The sequence below is a fragment of the Callorhinchus milii genome, unplaced genomic scaffold (genome assembly GCF_018977255.1).
Source record: "Callorhinchus milii isolate IMCB2004 unplaced genomic scaffold, IMCB_Cmil_1.0 Scaffold14, whole genome shotgun sequence".
Lineage (NCBI taxonomy): Eukaryota > Metazoa > Chordata > Chondrichthyes > Chimaeriformes > Callorhinchidae > Callorhinchus > Callorhinchus milii.
In genome coordinates, this window is record NW_024704755.1 from 2,008,733 (window position 1) to 2,035,471 (window position 26,739).

The window sequence follows — 26,739 nt, forward strand, 5'->3', positions numbered from 1 at the left end:
CATCGGGTTAATCGCTTTTCTTTCTATTGATTTTGTCTAAGTATCAATGGAAGGAAGCTGAAGAGGCTAAAATACATCTCATTCAATCAATTTAATGCAGGGAAAAAGATCTTTTTATCTTCTGAGGAGGAATAATGAATGAGGTTAATGATGCACAGACGGGGAAAATGAGAGTGCGCACTCCACAACATAACTGTGGGATTCAATACCTCAGTGGAGCAGTCATGCTCGAGTAAACAATAAAGCCGCTTTGAGAAATGTTATTCAATCCTCGATTTAAATGCATCAGGAATGAATTTCTGATTGTTCAAATAATATCTGTAACCCGCACCAAAATAATCCCAGCCTTTGTTATTGCAAAGTTTGAATATTTTCACATTATGTTCCAATTATATTTTCAAACTTCTGATTTATTAGACAGACAGCTTCACATAAATGGCTACCATTTATATACCAAATGAATATTCTTTGCCGAATGCACATTTTACTCACGTAACAGACACCCTCTCCTCTCCTCCCCACCCAAACACAGACACAAGCACAACCATGCAAAATGATGCATTATAAGTTGTGGCTTCAAGCAGGCAAAGCAAGAAAGAAAACTGCAATTAATTTTCATTCGAACTGCAAGGTTTTGAGCTGGGAGGAAAGAAAAGACGATGGTTTCAAGTATTTATTGAGAAACAACATTTTGTATAGGTTGTATTTTGTATGTACGTTACAGTCTTTTCGGAGGATTATAAAAGAAAGCGACAAAGATGTAACAGTGGGAATCCTGAAGTCAAGTTTGAGACCTCAACACTTCAAGGGATTTACGAATGACACCTTAATATGTATGTTATTCTACATATTAAGAGGCACTTCTAGTTTTATGGCAACCAATAGCAGAATTCACTGGAAGTCAAACTATCTATGGTGCAAACTGTAAAGGTAAAAACACTGATTAAAGGGGGAAAAAAGCATAATAGTGGAACACAAAATTCAGTTCAATAGTAGAACACAAAACGCATCATAACCTGCAAGAAAGGAGCTTGAACACATCAACCATATCGAATGCAAGGATTATTACTAATATAAATATAACCAAACTTGAAAATTGTGCTACGGTTTACCGCCGGATTGGACTACAAGCACTAGTGGTTTTGGCCAAGATACTCGTCTCATTCAGCTGAAACAGGAAGATGGTAGGGTTGATATTGTGCAAGGGTATCAAATGGGTCAGAGAGTCTTCATCCAAACTTACAATCCCGTGAATAGCCCAGTGTTAAAGTTGCCTCTGCTTTGATACCCAGGCCTGTAATGTGAACAACTTGCCTTATATCACTTTCCCTCCCTCAATGGGATGCTTTTGTTTCTGTTGTTTGTGGAAAGCCTCATTTGCCTCCAGGAGGAATTTATCTCTCACCCGAGTAAGGTGAAGGACAATGCTGTGTATGGAAGCCAGCTTATATATTTTGGCTTTTTGCAGTCATTTGACGACTATTGGCCAAATTAAGACCTCCTTTCGGATGCCATGTTTCAAAACTATTCACCCAAGTCAACCCTGTGGACCGCGTTATTTCATGTTGAAACAACAATAAAACCACTTCTGAGAAAGCGATCCGGATATCATTCGGCAGAAAATTTCTTCAAATAAAAACTCAAATTCACGGCTTTCGGAATTACAGGAACAAGAAACCAAGCAACTGTAGGTAGGAAAAACAAACCTGACCTTCTTCCCTTATAAATTTGAAAGAATTTCCTTTCAAAGAAAAAGAGAAAAAATCAGAAGCTGGACTAATTTTCTTTGGCGCGGATACCTGCGCTTGTCTTGCTTGGCTTTTCAGTCCATTTATTACCTTCCAGTCGAAACTTGTGGTCTAAAATGTTTGAGAAACTGCTCCCATCAGACCACAGTATTTTACTTTATCGAAAACACTCGTATTAAAGAAGTGCTGTTTCTTGTGAGGAAACAGATCAGTTTTTCTTGAGGAATAGCCCTTGTAAAATGTTCAAGATACAGCAGTCTTTTAAAGTATTGAGTTTGCTGCACATCCCTCAATCAGTCCCTTAAATTGGTTTATAAAATATTGTCTCAAATTGGAACTACAATAATCACCTTACAACGCGAGTGGTCTGGATGCTCAATTCAGAGATGAGCCATTGCAAGTTTAATGTGAGGGGGTCTTGCCTGATGCACAAGGCTGCCAGCACACTGGTGATTAGTGTGACCCGGTAGGAGGAGGCTCGGTGATAACGCTCTGTGCCCACTTGTGAGACAGAAAAATGTGAGGGGAGTGCCCTTGAGGGGAAATCAAACAAAGAAAATCTTAAATGTAATAGTTCTCCACTGCTGTGGTTTGCAGCGCTGCAATCTAAAGACTTGCTGTCTAACAATGAGCTGCGTTGCTGGTATCACAGCACTTTTACTACATTTAAGAGATCCCCAACTTAATCAGCTGCCCGCATGATGACAGAATTTGGTTTAAGAATAAATGAAAATCTCCCTGACTGCTGGGAGATTTAAAGAGCACCGTAACTTCACTACAGAACTGGAAAATGTAAATTTGTGGTACATGATCTGATGCTCTGACAGGGAGACAATTAGTATACCAATAAATCTCAATGAATAATAATTAGGTTAAAAAAAAAGGAACCTGCAAATCCCTTGAGATGATCCTACAGCAGTGACATGGGCATGAAAGAATAGCGCAGATTCGATCAATAGCAACAGACAAGGTGGCTTTTTGAGTCTCATTGTGAGCCTCTCCAGATTTTAAAAAGAAACAAGTTAAAAATATGAGAATTATACATTCGGAATGAATCACTGTTTTCATAACACCTTTCATTAAACGTAGACTGTTCCACACTGGAACCACTGGGAAAGGAAACATAATAAGATCACACGTTGCTTTAGAAACTTTATTGTGCCTTATTCATGCGTTCTCAACAGGCCTCTCACACGCCACAGAAGGTTGATATGTTTAGCAGGCAGGATTGCAGACTCTTGCATAAAAGTATTTCCAGTTATTGACTAAGGCCAGCGATTGAGAGAGACCAAACCAGATTGACCAGGACGCCAAAAGGTTCTATCTACAAAGCAGGAGGGAAGAAAAAACATGTACAGTATTACTGAACAGATCCCACAGCCCATTGACTGAATATCGATTGCCACTGGAGTGACAGATCTCAAGACCACAGTTTTCCCTGCCCTTTTGGCACACTGAAGTTGGAAGGAAGGTAAGAAATCAGGCAAAAGTGTTAATAAAAATGAATACATTTAACTGTGCCTGTCAAGGGAATGCCTATAACCTTGGTGAAAAAGCAAGGTTGAAATTGTTCAACCATTTTGTTCTCTGCCAACCCCCTATACAGATTCAGCCAAATGCAATAGACACATTAGTCCTGTTCATTTACTCAAGAGAATGTACTGACAGTATACTCAGTAGTTAAAAGGAGTTTTATTTTGAATCCACGAAGTGACTTATCGTGCAAGTTTTTTCTCTGTACACTTCAGAAAGTGACTGTAAATCCCTGCAAAACATTGTGCTAAACATTCACTGTAAACCGAGCTGTCTTATCCCTAATTATTCCAGTAATTACCACAGCAGGTGTCAGGCCCGCTAAAATTAAAAAGTAAACTACTGAAACCTCTTCAAAAATAACGTGCTTTTAAGTCGGCTGTCAAAAATAATAGCAACAGTTGACTGATGAGATCTGAAGATGAATTGTATTGAACAAAACTTCAAGACGGAAAATGGCAATCCATAGCAGACTTTGTGACATATGGTAAAAAAAACACCTGCACTAAAATTCAACAGCGAGGTAGAAGAGCATCACTGATTGTCAGAAAAAAAAAGAACCATTAATTTCAACCTGGTGTGGGCAGCCTCGGTTCTCAAAAATCAAAGGTAATTAAAACTAATTTATGACTTGTTTACGTACATATTCTTTTGCCCCCATTCACTCAAATAGTTTTGTTGTGGAAAGAGACGACACTGAGCGTGTGAGTGAACGCCCAAGAGACCGATGAAAACATAGATGTGGATTTGCAAAGACTTTCCAAGTACTTAAACTGATATCTATGCATTAGGTACCAGTCCTCTCTCCAATCCAGAAGCCAGGTTAGAGATCAGAACCATTTAATGAATCCTGTGTATTAAATCTAGTCTCAAAAGTGGCCATGTATAGAATTCCATTATTGGTCTTAGTATCTAGATCCATCACCCACATGTTTCTGAAAACAATACTTTGCATAAAGCCAACAAGTGGAATAGACCCAAGCATCTCCATGTCTTACTGCACTATCTTTGGCAGATGGCCTAGGCTATAGAAGATGATAAAACATTTTGCACTGGTTCAATTCAGCAACAGTTATTCCCGTCTGGTCAATAAATTTACTGGCAGGTACAACACGAAGGTTAGAACGTTACCGAGAAAGAACAAATGTCTTTTCTTTTATTAAAGTATACTGCACATCAATTAATACAAATATAACTCCTCTCTATGCGTGTGTTCTACTTGGTGCCAAGCAGCACAGGAAAGCTTGTTCCACTAAAATGAACATCGGTTTGTTTTCAAGTCTTAAGTGGTTTGTTTGGTGAATAAATAAAATCTCAATGTTCCGTTTACTAATTACCTCCAAATGCTAACATCCCTCGGCTCTTTGGATGTGGTTAGATTTAAGAGGAGCAAGTTGCCTTAGGCACCTTTTTTGCAAGAATCAGAGTCAAATTGCAATGCTACATGTTAAAGTCTCACTCAGTTGATAGCACTCGTGCCTCTGACTCAGAAAGTTGTGGGTTCAAGCCCCACGGTGGGATTTTGAACTCACGGTCTAGGCTGTCACCCCAGTACATTGTCAGAGGTGCTGACCTTCAGACGAGAGATCAAAGCGAGGTCCTGCTTGCCTATTCAGATGGACGTTAAATTACCCAAAGGATGACTGAAAAAACCAGGGGAGTTTCTCCTTATGTCACAGCCAACAATTCCTGATAAAATTGGTCATTCTGAAATCACAAACACTTCAATACAAACTATGTTCAGGTTTCTCCAGAAGTTATATTTAAGCGTTGGGCTGCCTGAAATTTACTTTTGGGACAATCCTGGCTTAAACCAATTCTTTTCTTTCTCTTTTGTCTCAGTCCAAAGACAGACCAAACAGGGAAATGATAGGCTATGCTTTTTCACAATTCAACAAGTCATATCACTGAACACAGTACTGCGTCAGTATTATAAACTTATTACTCATTCCTTTCTGAATTTCATCCCTCTGCACTCCCCATGATACCAAAACCAAAGTACCTCATTAAGCCCCTCAATGTCCACACAAAACACCAAAGCACTGTGGTTCTCTGCAGTCTAAACGACTAATCTATTCCTAGTGGTTGCACCTCTAAACAATTAAAGAACACTATCGGGCATGTTATGTAAAGTGCCACATTAATCTTATTTTACTACTTGCTGCATTCAGCGTAGGCAGGGGCTTTCGGCCATTGTCCCAACACAATTTATTTTGACTATTATAATTTATGATACGGAGACACGCTTCCCAGTTAAATTCCTGAACTCCCTTCTGAGCCTCATCTCCAGTCACATAAATATCATAGCTACACGGCAAGGAGTACAGTAACGTGCAGTTTATGCCACTCATGTGGCAGACATAACCCACCAAGAAGAAAATCATTCCAGTGAAACAACATTACCATCAAATATGCAGAGGGTGGTTTGTTTGGAAACAATTGTGATGGCTGGAGAAGAGTAGTGGTCTCCAATGACTGCTTTACATTGGGAAGTGATATTTCTACAAATGCTGGGGTCCCAAGACATCAATACCATCTGCGACACAAAACTGTGATCTGAGAGGTTTGCGTTCACGGAGACCCACTGTACACTGAAAATTTTATAACCTCCCTCATTTTCTTACTTTAAATAAGCGCAGCGGGTCTCATCCTCGTGACCTCCAGTTTATCATAAACATGCAGACCTTGTCATGATTTATTAAAAAAAACTCGAACTCCTTAATTTACTGAAAAGGCTCTCATCCTGGCAATAAGGGGGCACAGTATTCACAACACGTGCAGCGACTGATGCATGTGCAACTAGCCCTTTTTTGTTTCAGTGCCTTGTAAGAATCGACGGGATGGGATTTGATTTCCATTTACAATAGATTTTCAATTCTGAAAACGCCGGCTTATAAGTTGTATCAACAAACATACACAGTTTGTTTTTATTCCCAAAGCCTCAGTGAGGAAATTTCTCCGAACATCTGATGCACCTTTGCTTTATCGCATCCTTGGCAATTCTCAGGCTGATTATTTTCACAATCAGAATCAGAAATAGAGTAAACGGGTTAAATCAGATCCGCAGTTCCTAACCAGTATCTGGAAGAGCAATTTTGAGTTATTCTTACGATGGAGTCTTTTTTTTAAACTGTATCTATCACTTTAACTCAACAGCTCTACACCACAAAAAGCAACGCACTCACAACCCCATCTCATGCTTAGAATTTATATGGGGCAGTGAGTTCAAATTCACCAGCCCTCACGAGGCAGGTTTTATCAGTGGTCAGCCAGCTAAGAGCAACTTGCAGAGCCCGTGGTGCAGTCAAATCCACCTCAATGCCGGAACGAGGCATTTGTCAACTGAGCAAAGTAGCACCACTCGCAGTATGATCAAGTGTGTGTCCTAGAGTAACTGTAGGGTCACACAAGGCATTAAGGACCTGAAAATAAGCACACGCCCTTTTCACAGGAATATCATACAGATGGAAAAACTAACGATGACCCCCAAAATGGAACTGTTCCCAACCTAATCTTGGCAGAATATACAGAAGGTCAATACTTATCTTGGAATTTACTGTTGAATTGGTTCCAGTCTGCACTGTGTAGTGTATAGGCTTCAGCTTGTGAGAAATGTAAATAAAAAAACAAAAGTATAGTGTTCAAATCAATTTATAACTTCCATTTACAAGTTAACTGTAAAAAAAATTCTATTTCTTTAATTTCAGTTTCAAACTGAATACTAATATGTTTGTTCGATAGCCTTCTAAGACACAATGAAATGTTGAATAATATGACTGTGATAGTCTTTCATTTTGGGCATAAGTATTTGCTTTTGCACAGTGGAAAAATAGGCATTTCACCCATATCATTTTCTCAGCGGGATATTTAAAAGAAAATGAACAATATTATCTAAATGCAACCACTTAACAATGAAATGTTAAATGATTTTCCTCCGTAGTGAGTGGAAGTTAAACCCTCTGGATATATTCTGCAGAAGCTCAGCTGTCTGATCATATTTAGCATTAAATAAAATGGGGAAAAATACCGGGCAAAAAAAAAATCTAGGATATTATCTTAAGCCGCTCAATTCCATTCACTTATTTTTCAAAAAGTTTTAATGTTTCAATGTTCAATGAAAAGTTATTCAATTATTGAAAGGTTATATTAAATGCAATTCTACATAACACCATTGGTAAAAAAATGTTTATGTTTAAATTTCCTCTCTGAAAATCACCTTCAGCGACAGAGAGCAAGTGTACATTCTAGATAATAATCCTTACATTTGATATAGCTCCTCATCACATCTTCGAGACGTCTCACAGCGCTTCACAGAATATACCGTGAAGTGAATTGACTGTTTTTTGTGGGCGAAACGCAGCAGCCGATTGCGGACAGCTGCGTCCCACAAACAGTCTTGGATTGAGTGACCAAATAATTATTATTATAATCAATAATTAATAACATTATGGCTCCTCTTAATGTTACTTCACAGTCAGTCAACAAGAGGTGATATTGTACAGTTACAATTTCAGGCAAGAGCTGTTCGGCCGTCCACCCCAGCGAGCTGACCCATCCAATGTCCTCCAGGTTCCTTTGATATATCAATCTCAAAATTTTAGAAACGCTGAACTCCTTTAGTTGACAGGAACTTGCATAGTTCCTTTTTTGAAGTCCTTTGTAGTTTCTTGTCTCACAATATGTGCTGGTAGTTTGCTCCGTACCCATATTGCCATTTATTACCACTTCACCAACTATAAAAAAATGCTCCTGCATTTCCTATTCTCTCTTTTGTTGTCCTTATTTTGAAGATATGAGCCCTTGTTCTTGTTTTTTGTGCACAGAGGAAACCTTATCTGAATCCAAATTTTCCAAACCCTCCATGCAAGAGAACTATACAAAACTAACCTAATAAATGATGGCCAACAAGACTTCAGAAGATCTCACACACAGTTCCAAATTGACCATGGAAGCCATATGATCTGATGTACCTAAATTTTCAAAAGGCATCTGATACAGTACTCTACAAGGGACTACTTTCTAAACTGATGTCAATGGGCATTAAGATTAAGACACAAATGATGAGCTCATAACTCACATGAATGATGAGAAACAACTAGATAACTTGGGGCTGCTCAGCTTCAATGCATCTCTAAGAGTGATATTTAAAAAGGAAAGCAAGTAAACTTAAAACTACACTTTCACACCTGATATGGCAGTAGAATAAATGAGCACAAGTTCAGGATTGTGAAAGTCAACATCAGAGATGGTATCAAAAAGTATTTCTTTACGCAGAATAAGCAACAGGTGAAACATTCTACCAGAAAGGCTGATTGAGGCTAGAACATTATAGACATATATATATAATATAAATACAATATGTATAATAAGATGGTAGTGCTAGTATTCTGAAAGAATAAGATCAAATGGGTTTATGAGTCCTTGTACCTGTACTTCTCTTGTGATCCTATGAAGTCGTATAGTTTACAGTGTTCAACAATCGTGTTCAGTTATTACACAACAGTTAGGCAGATTATGCAAATCCCCAATAAGGTTAAATAAGGAGCGCTATGTTGAGTGAGCTAATATACATATATACACACATACATTTTAATGAAATTATTATAAATAAGACAACTATTAGAGATGTTAGTACTGCTACCCCCTGCCCAGCTTGAAGTCTTCCGCTGACTATTATAGCTGCACATATTAAACCTCTAGGATTTAAAAACAAAAGAGTTGGGGCCATTTTTTACTTAAAATGCAGACCGTGAATTACATTGCAGAAGCAAAAACAAGCTTACTAATGTAATTACATTACTTTCTCCAATCTAGACTGAGTTAATGTTATTATTTGACACTGCAAGTCTATGCTTTTTTAAGGTCTCTGTGGAGAGGAAGTTCAGCCTAATTGGTTCCAAAGCACACCTAACACAACTATCTTTCTCCACTCCTCGCCAGTGTTGTTCGTTTTCGCATGATCGTAAATAGTGTGTGGAATCAACACAGATGTAGTAATTTGAGGCTGGGTGGGTAATTAATGTGGTTACAACGCAGCTCATTTGCATTTTTATTTAAAATGGCCTACTTTAAAAGCAGCTCGGATTTCTTCCCAGTATCTGCGAGCGAGCGTATGTAGCAGGGCCGAACTGTAATTACTCTCTTCAGGGGAACTTTTATATGCCCTCCGGGGAGATGCAATGAAAAAGAAAGGCAGAATTTAAAAGGGGATCGTGTAAAATACCAAAGCTAAAGCCAAAACTTAGCTGTCTGTTTAGTATCTCCAATAGGGTCCGTCGCATTCTCTTCATGAATACAGCTGTCAGAACTGTCATAAAATCAAATCAACGTACAAACGAGAGATTTAACTAAAATAATATTACCATACTTATACCCTTTGGATTTTAATGTACACTTCATCTCAGGCCCACTCAGGCAGCATATCAATGAGTAATAAGGCTGTAATAGATATGTCTAATCTCTCATTCTAAAGTGTTTATGGAGGGAATGGTAAGAATGCGAAACCCCCAGAACAGTTCCATTCTCTCCGTCTCTACCCCCCCACCTCACCCACCCCACCTTCTTTAATATGAAACCAATTAAATATCGCGCAAAAGGGAGGTGTCAGGCAAAGCAAAAAAAAAAGAGACTTTATATCCGGTTTAAAAATGGACTCAAAATGGGTCTGGAAACAAACAATTCCCAACTTTGATTCACATTAAAAAAACACAAGAGCCAAAATATCATTAAAAGCACCATTGAAATGCTAACAGGATGAACAGAAAGAGTCACATTTACTTTGCATTTATCTAATCATGGGATCAAAAAGCATGAAATGATAGTGTATCAAGTAAAAAGCCGCTGCAACATCGCTCTGAATGCAGCTGAAAAAGGTTGAAAAAGAACTCGTCATTATTCTGCGAATTAACCACTACTTATTGCTCGCCCTCCGTTTCGAAGGTTATGCATGATACCTCAAAACAATACACAATTCTATGGCAGTTTCGATCCAAATTGCTATTTTTTTTTATTATTCCTAGACTGCAATGTCCTGCACTGCTTTTCTAATTCAGGTGTGAAATGAGACGACAGTATTATTCTGACAATTTGACCAAAACGCCAGCCAAAAGAAGCATTTTTCCAAAATGATACAGAGCGTTGCTTCTTAAATGCAGATTAAGACTCCTCACGGCTCCATCTTTCAAAAAAAATTCATTTGTGCACAGATTAGTTGTGAATCAACCAAGTGACTCCCTTGCAGGCATTTGCCAATGATATTCTGAGGCCAGTCACATGGAGGGGTACAAATGAAACCCTACGAAGATTCCCGCACGTCCCAGGGGAAAGGCCCGGCTGTATAAGCAACAACAACTTGCATTTATATAACGCCTCTCACGCAGGGTAGGGTCCCAGAGGGCTTGGCAGTCACACGTGGGGAAATAACAGATATCAGTTCATATTTCCATACTGATAACAGTGGTGGGGCCCAAATTCAATTCCCCTGCCCCACTCAGCGACCCTGACGTGGGGGAGGCAGCAAGCACACACCATGCACCTCGCTGCAGTGAGAGGGAAAATCAATTGGAGTAAATCTTCCTCCTCCCAGCCACTGAGGAACCATTAGTAGACAGCACAGAGCAGCACAGAGAGCATTCATTGTCTGGCCCAAGACCAGAGAGTGACAACCATCTCTTGGTTGCACTAAACGAGCGGACCAGAAAGACCAAGAGGGATTGAGAATGAAACCAAGGGATTTTCTTACCTAATTGAACAAACAAAAATGAACAGTCACACCCCCTATTGTGACACTTACCCATCTTATTCACATGTCAGCTACTCTCCCTGTATTTGTCAGTTTTAATCATCCAACATTCGTTTAATCAATAATGCCACTACCCCGGAATATCCATCCCCCGCATGAATTCTGCTGTCAATGCCTCAAAGCAACACAAACAGACGCAGCTCAGAGCTGCTTCTCCATAATAGCTCCAATCCATTTTGAAAGAAATAAGTGACCGTCAATAGACACACAAATGAGGAAACATAAAATTGCACTCACAGGTATGTAAATATCATTTTTGGAAGTTGCATTGAACAGTAAGTGTATCAGACCACATGGTCATTATTAATTCATATCCCAATGGCCTAACAAGGTTTATTATTCATTTTTCCACACATCAGCATATTTGCTCAGGCTTTTCATTAGTTAAGATACTTTTAGTCTCAATGTCCTACATCTCTTCACTTGGGTTAGCATTCCCAGCGTCTGTGATTGACTAAATGGGCATTGATAAATAATGTATACGATGGTGACCTGGTAGAACCATTCATTAAACAAGAAGTGGACCCTTAAGGCTCCATTCTCCCTACCCCTCCCTCTTACTCCTGATTGGTTCGCGCCAGCGCCTCAGCACCTCAGGCTCTGGCAACATCAACCTCCATGGTTGCACACTACAACTCACCGCCAGTCAGGAACCTGGGTGTCTTGTTCGACCCTCGACTGTCTTTTCTCCCCTACATTCAAGCCATGACCCGCTCTGCCTTCCCTCACCTCCATAACATCGCCCGACTCCGCCACCACCTCACCCCTCAGGCCACTGAAACTCTCGTTCATGCCTTCATCATCCCCAGGCTCGACTTTGCAAATGCCCTGCTTGTCGGCCTTCCCAAGTCCTCCCTCCACAGGCTGCAGATAATCCAGAACTCTGCAGCCCCCGTGTCCTCTACCGCACCAAACTCCGTGACCCCATCTCCCCCATTCTCGCCCGACTCCATTGGCTCCCTATCCTTCAGAGGATCCAGTTCAGGATCCTGGTCCTCACCTACAAAGCCCTCCATGGCCTCGCCCCACCTTACCTCTACGACCTCGTAATCCCCTACCAACCCGCCCATGCCCTCCGCTCAGCCGGCTCTGGCTGCTCCACATCCCCCGACCCACCCACCCCACCATTGGCAGAATATTATATTATTATTATTATAAGAGCCTTCAGCCACTCTGGAATTCAATCCCCCATTCACTCCGCCTCGCCCCCTCCTTATCCTCCTTCAAGTCCTGCCTCAAGACCCTCCTCTTCAACCATGCCATCGGCCACCCCCCTTCCCCTCCCCTCTCTTGCCACCCATCTCCCCCCCCACCCGACCCCAGCTCGGGTCTGAAATGCTGTACTCTGTCCAGCGCCTTGAGACGTCCTCCTGAAGTGAAAGGCGCTATACAAATGTAATCTTGTTGTTGTTGTTACAATGGTAATAAAGGCAGAAATAGGTACAAATCCAGATAAAGGTAGTTATGTACTATAGGGTGCATAATATTACAGCATTTGAACTTGAGAAGATCAAACATACTTGTGTTGCATATCAAGAGTGTCTGAGTGAACACACAATTAACTTCATTGGTCATTTCCAGATCAATTTCTACGGCACATGAGCCACACAGATGCCAACGCTTGTTGTGCAGGATTAAAAGCATTGATTATCTTCCATGTGGAAGAGAGGGGCATGAAGGAGTACGGGGATAACGCAGGGCGATGGGATTGAAATAATTTGAAGTAGTCACAAGAAACTTCTGAATTCGTAATAAAACTCATTTACTTCATATTTTGCACTTCTTGCTGGCGTTTAAATCCACATGTGCAGTCTGTTTGGATTCATTCATCTCCTTTAATGATAACCAGAGCAATCTGTTTACTTTGTACATTCACACAGATCTCAATACAGCACTCCCAACATGTTTGAACTTGAGATATTTGCCCTCTGCAACAATATGCTAATCCCTCTAGATTAATGATATCCACCAATGAATGGATCCAATATTGCCTTGAGAGGGTCAGCAAGGAGACTGGAGGTGACAGTCTTTTGCCAGACACACTGCCAAATATTCTAACGGCTCAATTACACAATAAATCTCTTTGGATATATACTCTGAAGCAAAGAGGACTACCTTCACTATATCTTCCTCTCCATTAATAAATAGAACTATTTCCCAGAGTACATTATGTGGAGGATTCTTGGTGACAAATAATACTTTGTTGTAAGATAAACTCAATATCAAAAGTCTAGCTGAATAAAACTAAGCCAAGTCACAGAAATATATACACCAAGAAACCAGGTTAGTGCAAACTGTCTTTGGTTTTTGGTCCTGACGAGGACCTTTCCTTATTCAATCCTCGATACACTGCCAAAGAATCTCCCACACCTGTCTTCTATTTGCTAAAAAAAAATATTGGTTTCCGTGCGACCTGTGTGTCTATGATTTACCGCAAAGCCAATCTGGTTGTGCCCTCTTTAGTTCTTTCCTTATGCGTTTTTCTTCTTCCAAGGTCAACACAGATGGCTGAGCAGGCTTGATAGGCTATACGTATGTTCCAAATGCAAGAAAGTTTCATCCGTTTTAACCAAAATAAGTGGTGTTTTGTTCCTTTCACTGTAAAATCACTGGCTGCAATGTTTCTACTAAATCGCTTCAATATGAAAAGGCCAGCAGCCAGAGTTCAGAGTTTGCAGATCACAGAACAGAGGAGGGAAAAAAGTAAACAAGAAACATGAACGTGTTAATTATTATTATTATTATTATTGGATGCAAGTGTTGAAGCAAAAATCCATTTTCTGCAAAGGAAAAATGTGAATTAAATTAGAAAAAGAAGAGGACAAAATCTTTCGTCCGAGCAGCCTAAAACATTTAAAACCTCTGAGTTAAAAGCAATTTGTCCATTATTAAAATGTAACTGAAGCTTGGACAATGAAGGGGAAAAGAATGAGACATCTTGTTAATTCAAAGAGTGAGAAAAACTTTTGCAGAATAAGCTTGGTATTAAACAAGGGTAAAGTAGAAAAAAAATCAGTTATTTTTCTATAAGTGCAGGAATTATACAGTGAAACTTTGAATCATTCAATAACCTTTCACAATAACCTTTCTCAAGTGAAGAGTCCAGTCATTCGCCTCAGCAAAAAGTCACTTTATCCAAAACCTGAATGATAAGCTACAAAATAAAGGAAAGGCAGTAAAGGCAGTGTAAATGAACCTAACAGATGCAATATGAAAGGATAACACCAATATGTTACAGAAGGCCATGCACCACCAAGTAGACACGAGTCAATTGTTTCTGCAGCACCTGATTACAAAAGGTTGGAAATGTGCTGACATACAATAGCGTTATAATAATAATAATAATCCTTGCATTTGATATAGCGCTTTTCACATCGGGAGGACGTCCCAAAGCGCTTCACAGAACACACTGTAGAGTGAATTGACTGTATATTTGTGGACGAACGCGGCAGCCAATTGCGCACAGCAATGTCCCACAAAGAGTCGTAGATTGAAAATGACCAATTTATTTTTGTTTTGTTTTGGAGGGATTATTATTAGGCTCTGTGTATGGGCACCCAATTCCGAACAGGGATTTGTCCCAATCTCACGTAGGGTATTGGAGGAATCGGAGACCTTAAAGCAACTTATCCTCGTCGTTTTCATGTTCTTCCTAGCATCCCTTTCTACAGCACCACTTAAGACTGTTTGATCAAGTGTTCAGACGGAATTACCAAGAAGAAGCTAGCCGCTTCAATGATTTTTTTCCTATAATAATAATCTTTGCATTTGATATAGTGCTTTCCACATCTTCCAGACGTCTCAAAAGCGCTTCACAGGATATACTGTAAAGTGAATTCACTGTATGTTTGTGGGCGAAACGCACAAATTCTTCAAAAAAATTTCAAAAAGAGTTGAAAAAAAGTCAGCAGCACTTAACTATTAAGATTAATAACTAGGTGAAACCCGTTTAACAAATATCAATTGTACATCGCACTTGCCCTGGAACACGAGATGTGCTCATCAAAAAAAAGATCAACATTAAAAAGATGCTCTTGTACCATAACCAGACTGATTGCCTTGGCTAAAAACTCTGGCAATGGCAGATCAGCCTGTCGTCCAGATATAAGGATTTCTGATAACTCTTCCAACCTTAAGAGTTTTAATAGCGTCACTAAATTAAGTGTTTAACCCAGGATATCATGCAACCCTTCCACAAACATTAACAAACAGGGACATCCAGGGATATGGATGTCCCATTAAAAAAAATGAAGGCAGATTCTAGTTTAAAAGGTTTCCACGTGGCAAAGAATTTCGCATTTAATCACTGGTGTGCTTTCTTCCATGAAAAAATGATTTGAAACTGTCAAGAAGAGGAAGTATTTCCGCAAGTCTAACTGTGCGAAGAAAAAGTTATGTGCGTCCTCAGATTTTGTCCTCGTAGTTCTCCGAAGACAGTATTTTAGGTTGCATTTGATTTGCATTCAATAGTGTCTGTGGCATTTTTACATCAAGGTCAAAGCACACAGAAATGCTATTCAAGTTTGAAGTTTGATACTCAGTTTACACATGAAAAAGAGAAAAATTCAATGCAAAGACACTGGGATTTGTATAAATTACTGTAACTTGTATTGTTTCTTTGCAATGGAGGAAGGTCTAATGTTTTCATAACATACAATGAAGCTCTTTAGTGATTAAGAACGAAGGTAGGTTGTAGACTGTTTGGTAAAGCTGCAGTATGGAATAGGTAAACATATTTAGCCCAAAATGGAGAGGGATTACATTACTACCAGTATTTATTTTAAGGGTAAAAAAAGTCTGTGTGTGTGGGGAGGGTGGGGATGAGATCTGTAACAGAAAATGTGGGTTGTATAATAAATGCTGACCTCCGCCTTCAGCATTGGATCCGAATCAGAAGAGTGCAGAAGGATAAGCAATTTCCACAAAGAGCGTTAGTTCTCTCTTATTTTCTGGCCATCCATCTCCTCCGACCTCAGTTGTGACTTTCACAACCACTCCCTTGCTATCAGAATCTCCACAAAGCTTGATTTCCTCTTTCATATCAAACATTCATTTCTCCCTCGATAACCTCGTTCTTACGGAGCCCAAGATGGGGTATGATTTGATTTTCCCAGTGTCTAAGCAAACTCGTCAAATGCTTCTCTTTCATTCCTAGACTCCAAAAGGGTTGTCCGATGAATGGACGTCCTCCCGATGTGAAAGGCGCTGTACAAATGTAATTTGTTGTCTTTGCTGTCACTTCTACTCTTGCTCTGTCATAGCTTGGATGCTCCTATGTTTCAAATACATTGTCCCACATGTCCTTCCTTTCCTCTGCACCCTCACTATATTTAAACTTAAAATGACAATTTATTCGTTCACGGGACCTCAAGAGAATGGAACTCATTTATCTCTTTATTTGATTTAACTCTAATTTAACCCAGCAACTGGGGCAAGGGAGGGGGGAGGTAGAATGCAATTATAATTATAATGTAATCAATAATAATCTGCGTGTATATACACAACAATCACAATATTTTGAGGTAAAATCCTGTAAAGTGCTTTGAGACATTTCAGTGGCACAAGGCCCAAATCAAATGCATGGATTATAATTATATTTTTAGTATTATTATGGTGCTGCACTGTGCCTTTAAACATTTGCTGTTTCAATTGGAACTAAAAAGCCTTGTTATCTGATCTCAACATTTTAACAATACATGTCATGAACCAGTCTGATTATTTGCAATTGTAGGCTTCACGAAGTTAGGCTCATTTCAGCCAACTTTATTCCTTCATCTTTTTCAGATTATCTTCTTCAAACAAAAAGATATCGGATTTCAGCCAACTGCTGGAAATAGATTGTGTAGCAATGCCAAAATTAGTTTGCTCCAATCTTCTCGCGTACAATGACCTCTGCCACACCAGGGAACGAAAGCGAGTAGAGACAACGGCAAAACAGAAATTTAATAAGATAGAACGTGCGGTGTTATATTCGTAAGTTTACCAACATGCCATATCACACACTGTAGAGCTCGCATCCTGGATTGCAGCCGGGCTGTAAATAGGAAGTGAATGAACAGTATGAAATTCTTAAACATTTTCGCATTACCAGTAAACTGGTTAACACCTTCCTTGTACTCCCTTCTCATTGCAAAGAATGTTAGTTGTGTGTGCGTGTTGGGCGTATGTGTGTGTGTGTGTGAGGGAGAGAGAGAGAGGGAGAGAGAAGACAATTTAAGGAATAAGCAAAAGAATCCAAGGGGAAAAAAGAATCCATTCACAAAAAAAAATTATGCTTCCGAGGTATTTTTAGTCAAGAGTAGCTACAGGTCAACACTGGCGAAAAAAGAGTGTTAAAACTCGAACAATTATTGCTAATTCCTACATATTAATTTCTTTTGTTTGGCTCCTTTATGAAAATTGTTCTGCTCCGGGGAAGATTTATGTCAGATAATTCATTGTAGGTTAATATAAATCATGACTCCAAATGTACCATTTCCTGTTACCCTGGGCAAGTAAATTTCAAGGACAGCTTTTGTAAAAAAAAATATAGTGACTTTTCACACATTGAAAAACCCTTTCAAATTGAACGCTGTGTCCAATAGCGTCTTAGATTACTGCACTTGCAGTAATCTAAGGTACTAGAATTTGCTTTTTTTGAAAAGAGTTACACATCCCTGTCAGTTTGAATAGCTACTACAACCTCAACCAGAAAAAAAGAACTTATTCAACCCAAAGCTTAAGGTGTCTGTTGGCCCACAGGGATCCTTTCCTTCGGAAAACAAACTCGTGATATCCTTGTTTCCAGAAACTCATGCGTTTGTCTTCATACATTGTAAGTGAAACAGTTAATTGAGATGAACAATAAAGTTCTTTTAGAAAAAAAATCATAACAGATGGGAGTTCTTTCTCGCATACGAATGAACCGAATTCCAAGTTCTGATTTCCCAGGTCAGACACATTTGTACCATTTTTAATCGATGGCTGTACAATGTCCAATTCCGTTTGCCGACAAGAGATATCTACAGCACATGTGGAGTTTACACACCTCGGCATATGGATGTTATTTAGAGAGACAAGGGAGACCGCGTTTGAAGCATTTTGAGGCAAAACTAAGCCATTGCTGTGCCAGAAGGTTAACTTCCAAGTCGAAAGTGACTAATTGTTAACAATTCTAACCAGTCTGAATCAAACAAAGAGACGCATCTTTTTGTGATTGAACCAAAACAAATACCGAAACATTAGCCTCACTGCTGGCTGGCTGGCTGGCTGGAGTCCCTGTTTCCTCGTGTATCAGTATCTGGGATGATAAGAGTATTTACCATGATATTTAGCAGCAAAAGATGAAGAGTGCCCTTTTGTTCACAAGCCGGTCAACTTTGAAACATTCATTATTTGGATTACCAGTCAACACCCATCAAACACTTGGACATACAATATGATTATTGGTCAATCGTACAGTGTCCCAGCAATACTGCGCAAATCTGGGAAAGAACTGGAATGCAGAACTTGGATTCAGAGATTCAAACCGTTTGCCAAACCCCGATTCTCCAAAGCTGATCTGAGCTTCGGTTCTTAATTCCTCTCAGCTGTGGGGGCCCCTGGAGAATAGAACACATGCTAAAAGTTAAGATACTTTCCATCAAAAGCCAAGTTGTAACCAAAACATTAAATATTTTTTCTGCCTATTTCTGTTGATTGTTCTCGAATACTTTTATCTAAGCAGTGACTTCGGCTCGCACCATTTCCAGGAATTAGTTGAGAGACGTTCCAGCAATCACACAAGCGAGGGACCAAGTAACCATTAGCAGACTTGTTAGCCCTCAGTGCTGAAGCAACCTTGCCATTAGTTTAGTTCCTTTGGACAACACTTTGACTCTTTAGTCTTTCAGTCTTTACTTTATTTAATCCATCTCCCAGAACAATACTTTCAGATACACCAAAGCAGTAGGACAACAGGGCACAGTTTCAAGTGGAATGTTTGGACAGACCAGGAAGTATTTCTTTACATGGAGAGTATTCAACAGCTGCAACAGGTGAGGAATGATAGAGGCCAAAGTAGTCATAGGAAAGGGCTTGATGCTATAATAGAACAATACGGTGGGTATTCTAGAAGGATGAGATCATCTGAACCACTGTTGTGATTTTTACTCATGGCTTTATCATCTCTGGACGTACAGCTAGTCCTGTGATAGTTCCTCTTGTCTTCCCACTCCCACATTCCTCAACACAAGAAAAACAACTTGTGCAAGAAATCGAGCAGCAAGGCTCATAATCAGATGCAAACACCCAGGGTTGGATTAAATTCCTCCTGCAACTCCAGTTTGTCAGAGAAGACTTTCACAAGTACAGTAATGACATTTTCAAATACAGAATAAGAGTTTTTTTTAAAAAGAAAGTACACATTGATATCTGATCTTTTTCATTACAAAATGAGCATTTTTTCCCCAAATTTTAACAGAATACTTAGGTTTTGCAGCAAACTTTAGCATCCTGTAATTAATCAAGTAATTCTCTCCTGACTACACATTCCTAGTAATTAAAGTTCTGTAATACAGAAGCTTATTCTTTCTGCTCCAGCACCTGCAATTCATTTGTTTACTTTGCCATAGTCATAAATCTGCAGGACTGTCAAAGTGCCATAGTATTAGTGGAGTAATCAAAGTTAATTAGCTCCCTCAATACACCACAACAAGGCTATAATAGAGATGCATTTAAAGAGCTGCATATACCAAGTTACAAATGATTCATCTATAACGAAACAATCTGAAATCCCAAATGACCAGTATTTAAGAAAAAAATGGCGAGTATTTATTCTGATTAAACTCTTTTGGAAGTCTGATATATTGTTCTCATCTCAGCTTTCAAATCAAAAACAGAGAAATTGAATTGTTTGTTTCCTGGGTTTAAGAGTTAGGAGAGTACAGGGAACATCCTAAATCCAGGACCCTACATCTCTTTTTGTAGTTTGCATGGCTTTTATGCGATTGAATGCCACCAAAAATATGCAGGTTGGATGACCAAAATAATCCTTGCTATTGAGTATTTACATTCATCCCATCTTTGCAAAAATGTGCCTAATTTGTGAGGTGGGTTAACCATGTGCAAACGTATGTGTAATGACTTAATTAATAATTAGCCAATGAAAAGGATCATATGTAATCAGTTTCATTGGTGGGTAATTACATAATTAACGGCAACATTAATTCACTCTTTACACATACGTCTGCACATCATTAACCCATCTCGCAAATTAGACCTCAATCTATCATAAACATGCTTCACAGAGACAAGAAATGTATTTAACAACATTGATTCTAAATTTAGGAAACCCATTCAATAATATACCATAAGAAATATGCAATCAAGGCTTTGCCTACGGTCCAATCGTGAACACGCTACTGTTGCTGCTGGCCAACTCTTAGCATTTGCTTTGTTCTTTTCATTAAAAGCCCACGATAACAGCTTGTAATTCCCAAGCAACTTGAAAATAAGAACAATGCATTCCATTACGATTGTGCACACAGATCACAAGTTATAGCCCATTGAGAACTTGAACATTGACAGTTCATTCTGTTTTCAGGTTTAAGATCTTGTAAAGACCTTACAAAGTTCATCTTTTAAAAACGAGTTCGGGTACACTGCTCTTATTCCGTACCTACCCATTGTAATTATCCCTTCCTCTCCTGCCTCAATCGCATATTAGACAAAAAGGAAAGTTTTCCATTATTTCATACACAGCGAACAAATCGCACGGTTTACAAGGATTTTCTCTCAAACTGTATTTTACATTTCATTTTCTGTGGACCAAGTGACCCTCTTAATTATAGTGTTAAGAGGCGTTCATTCTAAATCAACTACAGGATGATAACAATTGAAATATCTTATCAATTCAAAGCGGTGGGTCAGGAAACTTGCTATGTTCACAGAGAGGGAGCACAACATCAACAACAAGATTACATTTGTATTGCGCCTTTCACGTCGGGAGCACAGTGGTGGAATAACACAATGCTGGGGATTGCATTCGTGGCTTTGATGCAACTTGCAGTTCTGCTTCAGTAGAAATCATAGGCTAAAATTGCAAAACTATTCCAAACTCTTCTACAAAACGTGTCCGTGACCAATCGAAGGTGTTGAAGCAATGTTTTCCCAAATCATCTGAAGCTAACTTCCAATTTCATCAACACTTGTGAGGCAAAGAAAGCAGAGTGCAATTTAAGTGTAACCGATTTTGAATTTGGGCTCTCCATTTCATCCCCGCCTTGTAAGTAACACTAAACACATCTCCACCTCAAGTAAGATGTTATGAACAATTTCACTATGAAAATTCCACTGCAGTCAAGGTTGTTTAATACTGAACAAAAAATTGCCTAACGCACTTGTATTGAATTCATAACCCTAATTTACATTGCCCTAGTACTGCCATGTGCGTGCACCACAGAACTATGGCCTCAAAATAAAATCAGGAGTGGTTGTTAACATGTTTATTCTGCTCGAAACACATTTCTGTAATTATAATTAAATTATTACACTGATGCAGAACAAATTGATTCACCAAAGCGCTTGCATTACCTCTAAACACCAAACAATCTGGTCTAGTTGAAAAGGTTAACAATCCCACATCCAAACAAACAGGCGAAAAGCAGAAAATAATTAGAAGTGAATTTACACGTTTGTTTTTTTTGGGGGGGGGGGGGGGGGGGGCACAGAGTGACCTGACATAGAAGACACTAATCCCTCATACTTATGCTTGCTATAAAATATATTACAAATCTTTTAAAAAACACTACAGTCCAGGAGATCAATTTTTTAAAAAAGTCATTAATTAAGTAAAAATGCATTACCTACAGCTTTAAAAGTAAAGCAGCAGGCAATGAGAGGTGGTTTGGATTTCCTTCCCTCTCTTCCATTCCACCGAGTTCCTGATCAAAGCCACATGACAAGAGGAAGGTGCAAAACAGATGGAAAACTATCATTTGAGTCGCATAAGTGTAGCCACTGATACATTGGAGGAGATCACTGCACAAAGCTTCAGACACATGTGGTTCATGCCTAAGGGAGACTGGAGAGAGCAAAGAAATTTCACACCCGCCGAATGCAAAGAGCTTGAGCGCACACAGAGAGTACTAAAACTATCCCATGGTAAGATCTGGCTTGATAAAATGCACCCCTCAAAATATTTGACTCCTTTACTTTTAGCTGCAGTGTGCAGGGAGGTGATTTTCAATGGGGGAAGACAGCGAAGGAAACTGAACAAATCTCTGTAAGAAGGTGTGAAACTCAATTTTCTCTCTCTGGAAATCAGTAACTGTAGTTAAAGTTCAAATATCTTTCTATCCATGCAAAACTCTCCGTTGAATCATACAGCCTACTTATTTCTGTCTCCCTTGTGACCACTGCCTCACTGATGCTTTCATTGTACTGCACGCATTGGTGCAATACACACAGAATATCAGCAGCAACAAAAGCATTCGCTGAACAGATGCCAGGACTTTTTTGGTGCTCAATTCTCCAGAGCTGAAAGTGCCAGATGTCTAGAGGTGGCTGAGGCTCTCTGAGCAGCTATACAATTTCCCTTTAAGTCGCAATGTAATGAAAAGCTTTCTAAAAACTGCAGTGATAAGCGTGGAATGCAAAAGCAACGGCAAGTGATTTTATTTTTATTACAGAGGAACCTCACACGTTTTGCCTGAGGGTATCTTATCCTTGCAGGAGTGATAGTCATATTAGAATGAGGTCCCATTATCGTTTCTTTCCATATTGACATTATTTTCCGATGGTTGAATCAGCAGCGGCAAAATAATCCACCGCGGCTTTACATAGGAACAGGAGGAGGCCATTCAGCCTCTCGAGCCTGTTCCACTCTGCTAGAAGATCATGGTTGATCTGTACCTCAACTCCAATTACCCGTCCTTGCCCCGTATCCATTGATACCCTGACCTAACAAACATCTATCCACCTCAGTCTTGAAAATTGGAATGGATCCAGCCATAATCCACAGCCTTTTGGGGTGGGAGGAAATATGATCCAGGTTTGTGTCTATTCTCAGGATTTTCCAACAAGCTTCTCAGGCTGGAAACAAACTCTCGGTGGGGTGGGAGGGGGGAACCTTCATTACAAGGCTTCTAATTTTATTTAATTATCGAGTAAACATCAGTCTGGAACTCAGGGCAGATAAATCTCCTCAACGAGGGTCGACCCACAGCCCGACTGACGAGCATGCTGAGGAATTCACTGCAGCTTGCACAGTGCTCTACTACTCACCCACTCCTCCAGTATCTTCTGTATCGCCTCACTAACCCGAGTGCGATTCCTGCAGGCCAGGATGACGTGAGCTCCGTGCAAAGCTAAGGAACGAGCGGTCTCGAAGCCTAGCCCCAAAAGAAAAAGAACGTTATTGATGTTATTACTTACACAATTAAGATTTTTAATTAAGAATAAATACATTATTCTGCAATTGTACACGTGTCTGCTTCAATAAGCTGCTATTTCAGAGTGCTTCATACAATCTCATATTCTCAATGGTTCCATTTAACACGAAAGTCCCAGAGGTATAGCGAACCAACTAGTCTGCCAGTTAACTTATCCCAATAATATTGCCTACGTGTAGAAATGTTTAAATACAACAGCACAAGCAATTTGATAACGAGGCAAAAACTATGCATCGTAACAGTGCTCTACAAATATTTCTGTTACAATAATAGCACAACCCTAAAAATCTACGTTCCTCCATCTCCACTTCATTTAACATTTGAATTAAAAATTGCGGGTTTTTTTTTTAAAAAAAGATGCGTCAGTGCCGGTTTTTAAAGCTGCAAATACAACAATACCCCAAAATGGCGATACCAGATTGTAAACTCACCTAAAGAGAAGTTATTGAATACTACCCTAATAAATGAGATGGGGGTTCAGTGCCATTTATTTATTTCTCTACTGGCATAACTGCCAACGGTAAAAACCCTTCCAAATGGGTTCCAAACATTTAATGGGAAACCAAAGCAAACTCCTGCCACAACCTGGACAAAATCTTTTAAATTGCTGACTATAACTTCAATGTGGTCTATTAAAAAATGCAGCAATGAATGCCTATCTTCAGCTTAATTGATCCCTCCCTTACTCTTCGAGCTCTTTTTTAAAAGAAAAACTACAAAATATTCTGTTTTTTTTTGTAGCTTTTGGGAGGCAAATCCCAAATTCCTCATAACTGCCTGTTAAACACCGAGTGTGCATTTGCAGCTCATCGGAATCTTCTTGTGTCTGAGGTGACAGGATTGCGATAAAAAAAAGTCTTGACAATCACTCAGGATTTAAAAATTAATTCTCTTAAAATAGATGTTATGGTTCCAATACTTCACATCGCCACAGATAGTCACTGACGTTTTACAATGGTTTCACGGGGCCAAGAAGGTAGATTATCTCCATGACTAAATGGTCTTAAAACCAACTGCCCTTCCTCATCAAACAAATTGAGGGAGAGATGTAAGTGTAAGGAGCTAAGCCTCAGAACTCACGAGCAATAATACAATAAACAAGAACACTTCACCACAAGTTGATATCTTGTTAAATATTTTTCATTTCGGTCCCAAACCAAGTCCAGACCATCACGTATCCTATTTCGTTTGGGGGGTTGGAAACCGTGGATCCAGCTTATGCATAGCTCAATTGCCAAGGGAAAGGAGGGAATGGGGGAGGAATGTAGTTGGAGCTCTTAGCTTGAAATTATTATTGAGAAGCATAAAGGAGGTTATGCTAACCTGGTGTTTCTGATCAGCCAATTCCACATACTCGACTTAACAATGGAGGGCTCGTTTCTATGTCAGACTAAAAATTTCTCGAATGCCTAAAGTTGTTTCCTGCAAGGCCCCTCCCACTGGTTTGGCAGCTGTTTGGCAGAAGTAGAATAGGATGTAACATTGCACGCCTACACCCATTAGTCGCTTGGACGTTTCCCCAGGAATACAGTAACGAGGACTTTAGCAATGGATTGGAAGGTGGCATTCTACCAGTTAGTGACCCCTAGAATGATCAGAAGTTAGATTTCAACCACAGAAAGCTGCATGAAGTCAGCTTAGTGAAGCCCCACTTGTTAATTCCAATCCACAGAAGGGAAAATGTGGAGTTGCTCAACCCTATTAGACACCTCTTTGATGGATAATCAGACACAATCAAAGATGCTCTCAAGAAAAGACAGGATTCATATTGATGCTATTAAGGACAAGGCATGTACTGCTTAGGAAAATTGGTCCTGAAATATTCTGTATTAATTACCAATTGAGGAATGGGTAGTGATTTGACACATGATAGCTCAACTCAAGTCCTTGTGTGAGAAAATCACAAATAATATCTTTAAAATTCTAAAGGATTGTCACGGGAAGATTTAATGGGGAGGTGAACAGGAACTTTTCACAATATAGAATGACTTGGAGATAAAGCATTGATTGAGATTGGAGTAGTTATCTCCAGTGGCAAATTTTGAACCAGGAAAGGCTCAACAGACTAAATGCACTTTAGCACTGTCATTTCTAGGATACTAAACACTATTGTACACCTGTAACATTAAGCTTGCACAGAAAAAACACTAATGAAATTTACAATCCACGGCTAGCTGAGAGTTTTTCATTCAAAAAACGTTCACCTAGTCTTCCTCGCCTAGCAAGTACTTGCCAAACACCTGAGCCCTGTTAGAAGACCTACCTGCTCTTTTAGTCCACAGGAAAACTCATATTGATATCTAAATAATTTTATGGTAGGAAAATCATAGAATCATAGAATTATACAGCACAGGAGGCCATTCGGCCCATCGTGTCTGTGCCGACTCTTTGAAAAGAGCTTCCAAATCAATCCCACTGCCCCGCTCTCTCTCCCCATAGTCCTGCAAACTTGTCCTCCCTAAATAACTATCTACTTCACTCTTAAAGGTTGTTATCGAATCAGCTTCCACCACCCTTTCAGGCAATGCATTCCAGATCCAAACGACTCGCTGCGTGAAAAAATCTCTCAGATCCTGTAGCATTTTACAGTAAAGTCAGAGTCTGAAGAAACTGTTGTTTAAAAATCTTGATCATAAAGGCTCGGGGTGTCTCCCAACTAAAATCTCAGTGCAATACTAAGTGGTTGAAAGTTTTAAGTGCGCCAATTGAAACTCCACCCTCCCATATAGAATTACTGTCTAACTGGTGTTATGTATTTGTCACTCTGTGCCAAAATGAACTATTCTGAACAAACACATGAAAAAAAAACCCACACACTCCAGGAAACACAGGCTGCACTGTTTGCAGGCTGTAGGATTCAGCCTATAAAAATTACGGCTCGTAACACAGAAAAGTGGAAATGCAGAGAAAGCAGTCCACAGAACTCTACCATTGCCACAGCGGGCAAACACACTGTGAGCTGTAGAGTGCCAAAAAGGTCCCATCAACTTTATGTTGAGTAAGATGATCTCAGCATAGACAGTAATTGGGGCAATACAACAGGCCTCAGTGTAACTTCACTGGGGGAAAAGAGCAAAAATAGCCAAATAAAGCTATCAAGACTGACTGAATAGCTTCCTTCTGTGTTGAAAATGTCTTTAATTTTATCTCATGCCGATGCACACATGGCTTGCTCCTTTTACTTGTTCTGAAGTTAAGAGCATACCACAAGTGCAAAATACACGTGACCAAGTAGGGCACACTCACA

General features: G+C 39.5%; 1 protein-coding gene across 1 annotated transcript in view; it reads right to left on the reverse strand.

The window, feature by feature from the left end:
- Positions 1–26,739, reverse strand: part of wwox (WW domain containing oxidoreductase) — a 344,609-nt gene that overhangs the window by 302,476 nt on the left and 15,394 nt on the right. Inside the window, exon 5 of the mRNA XM_007889206.2 lies at positions 23,326–23,432. Coding sequence (XP_007887397.2) covers positions 23,326–23,432 — 107 coding nt within the window. The remainder of the gene's footprint in view (positions 1–23,325; positions 23,433–26,739) is intronic.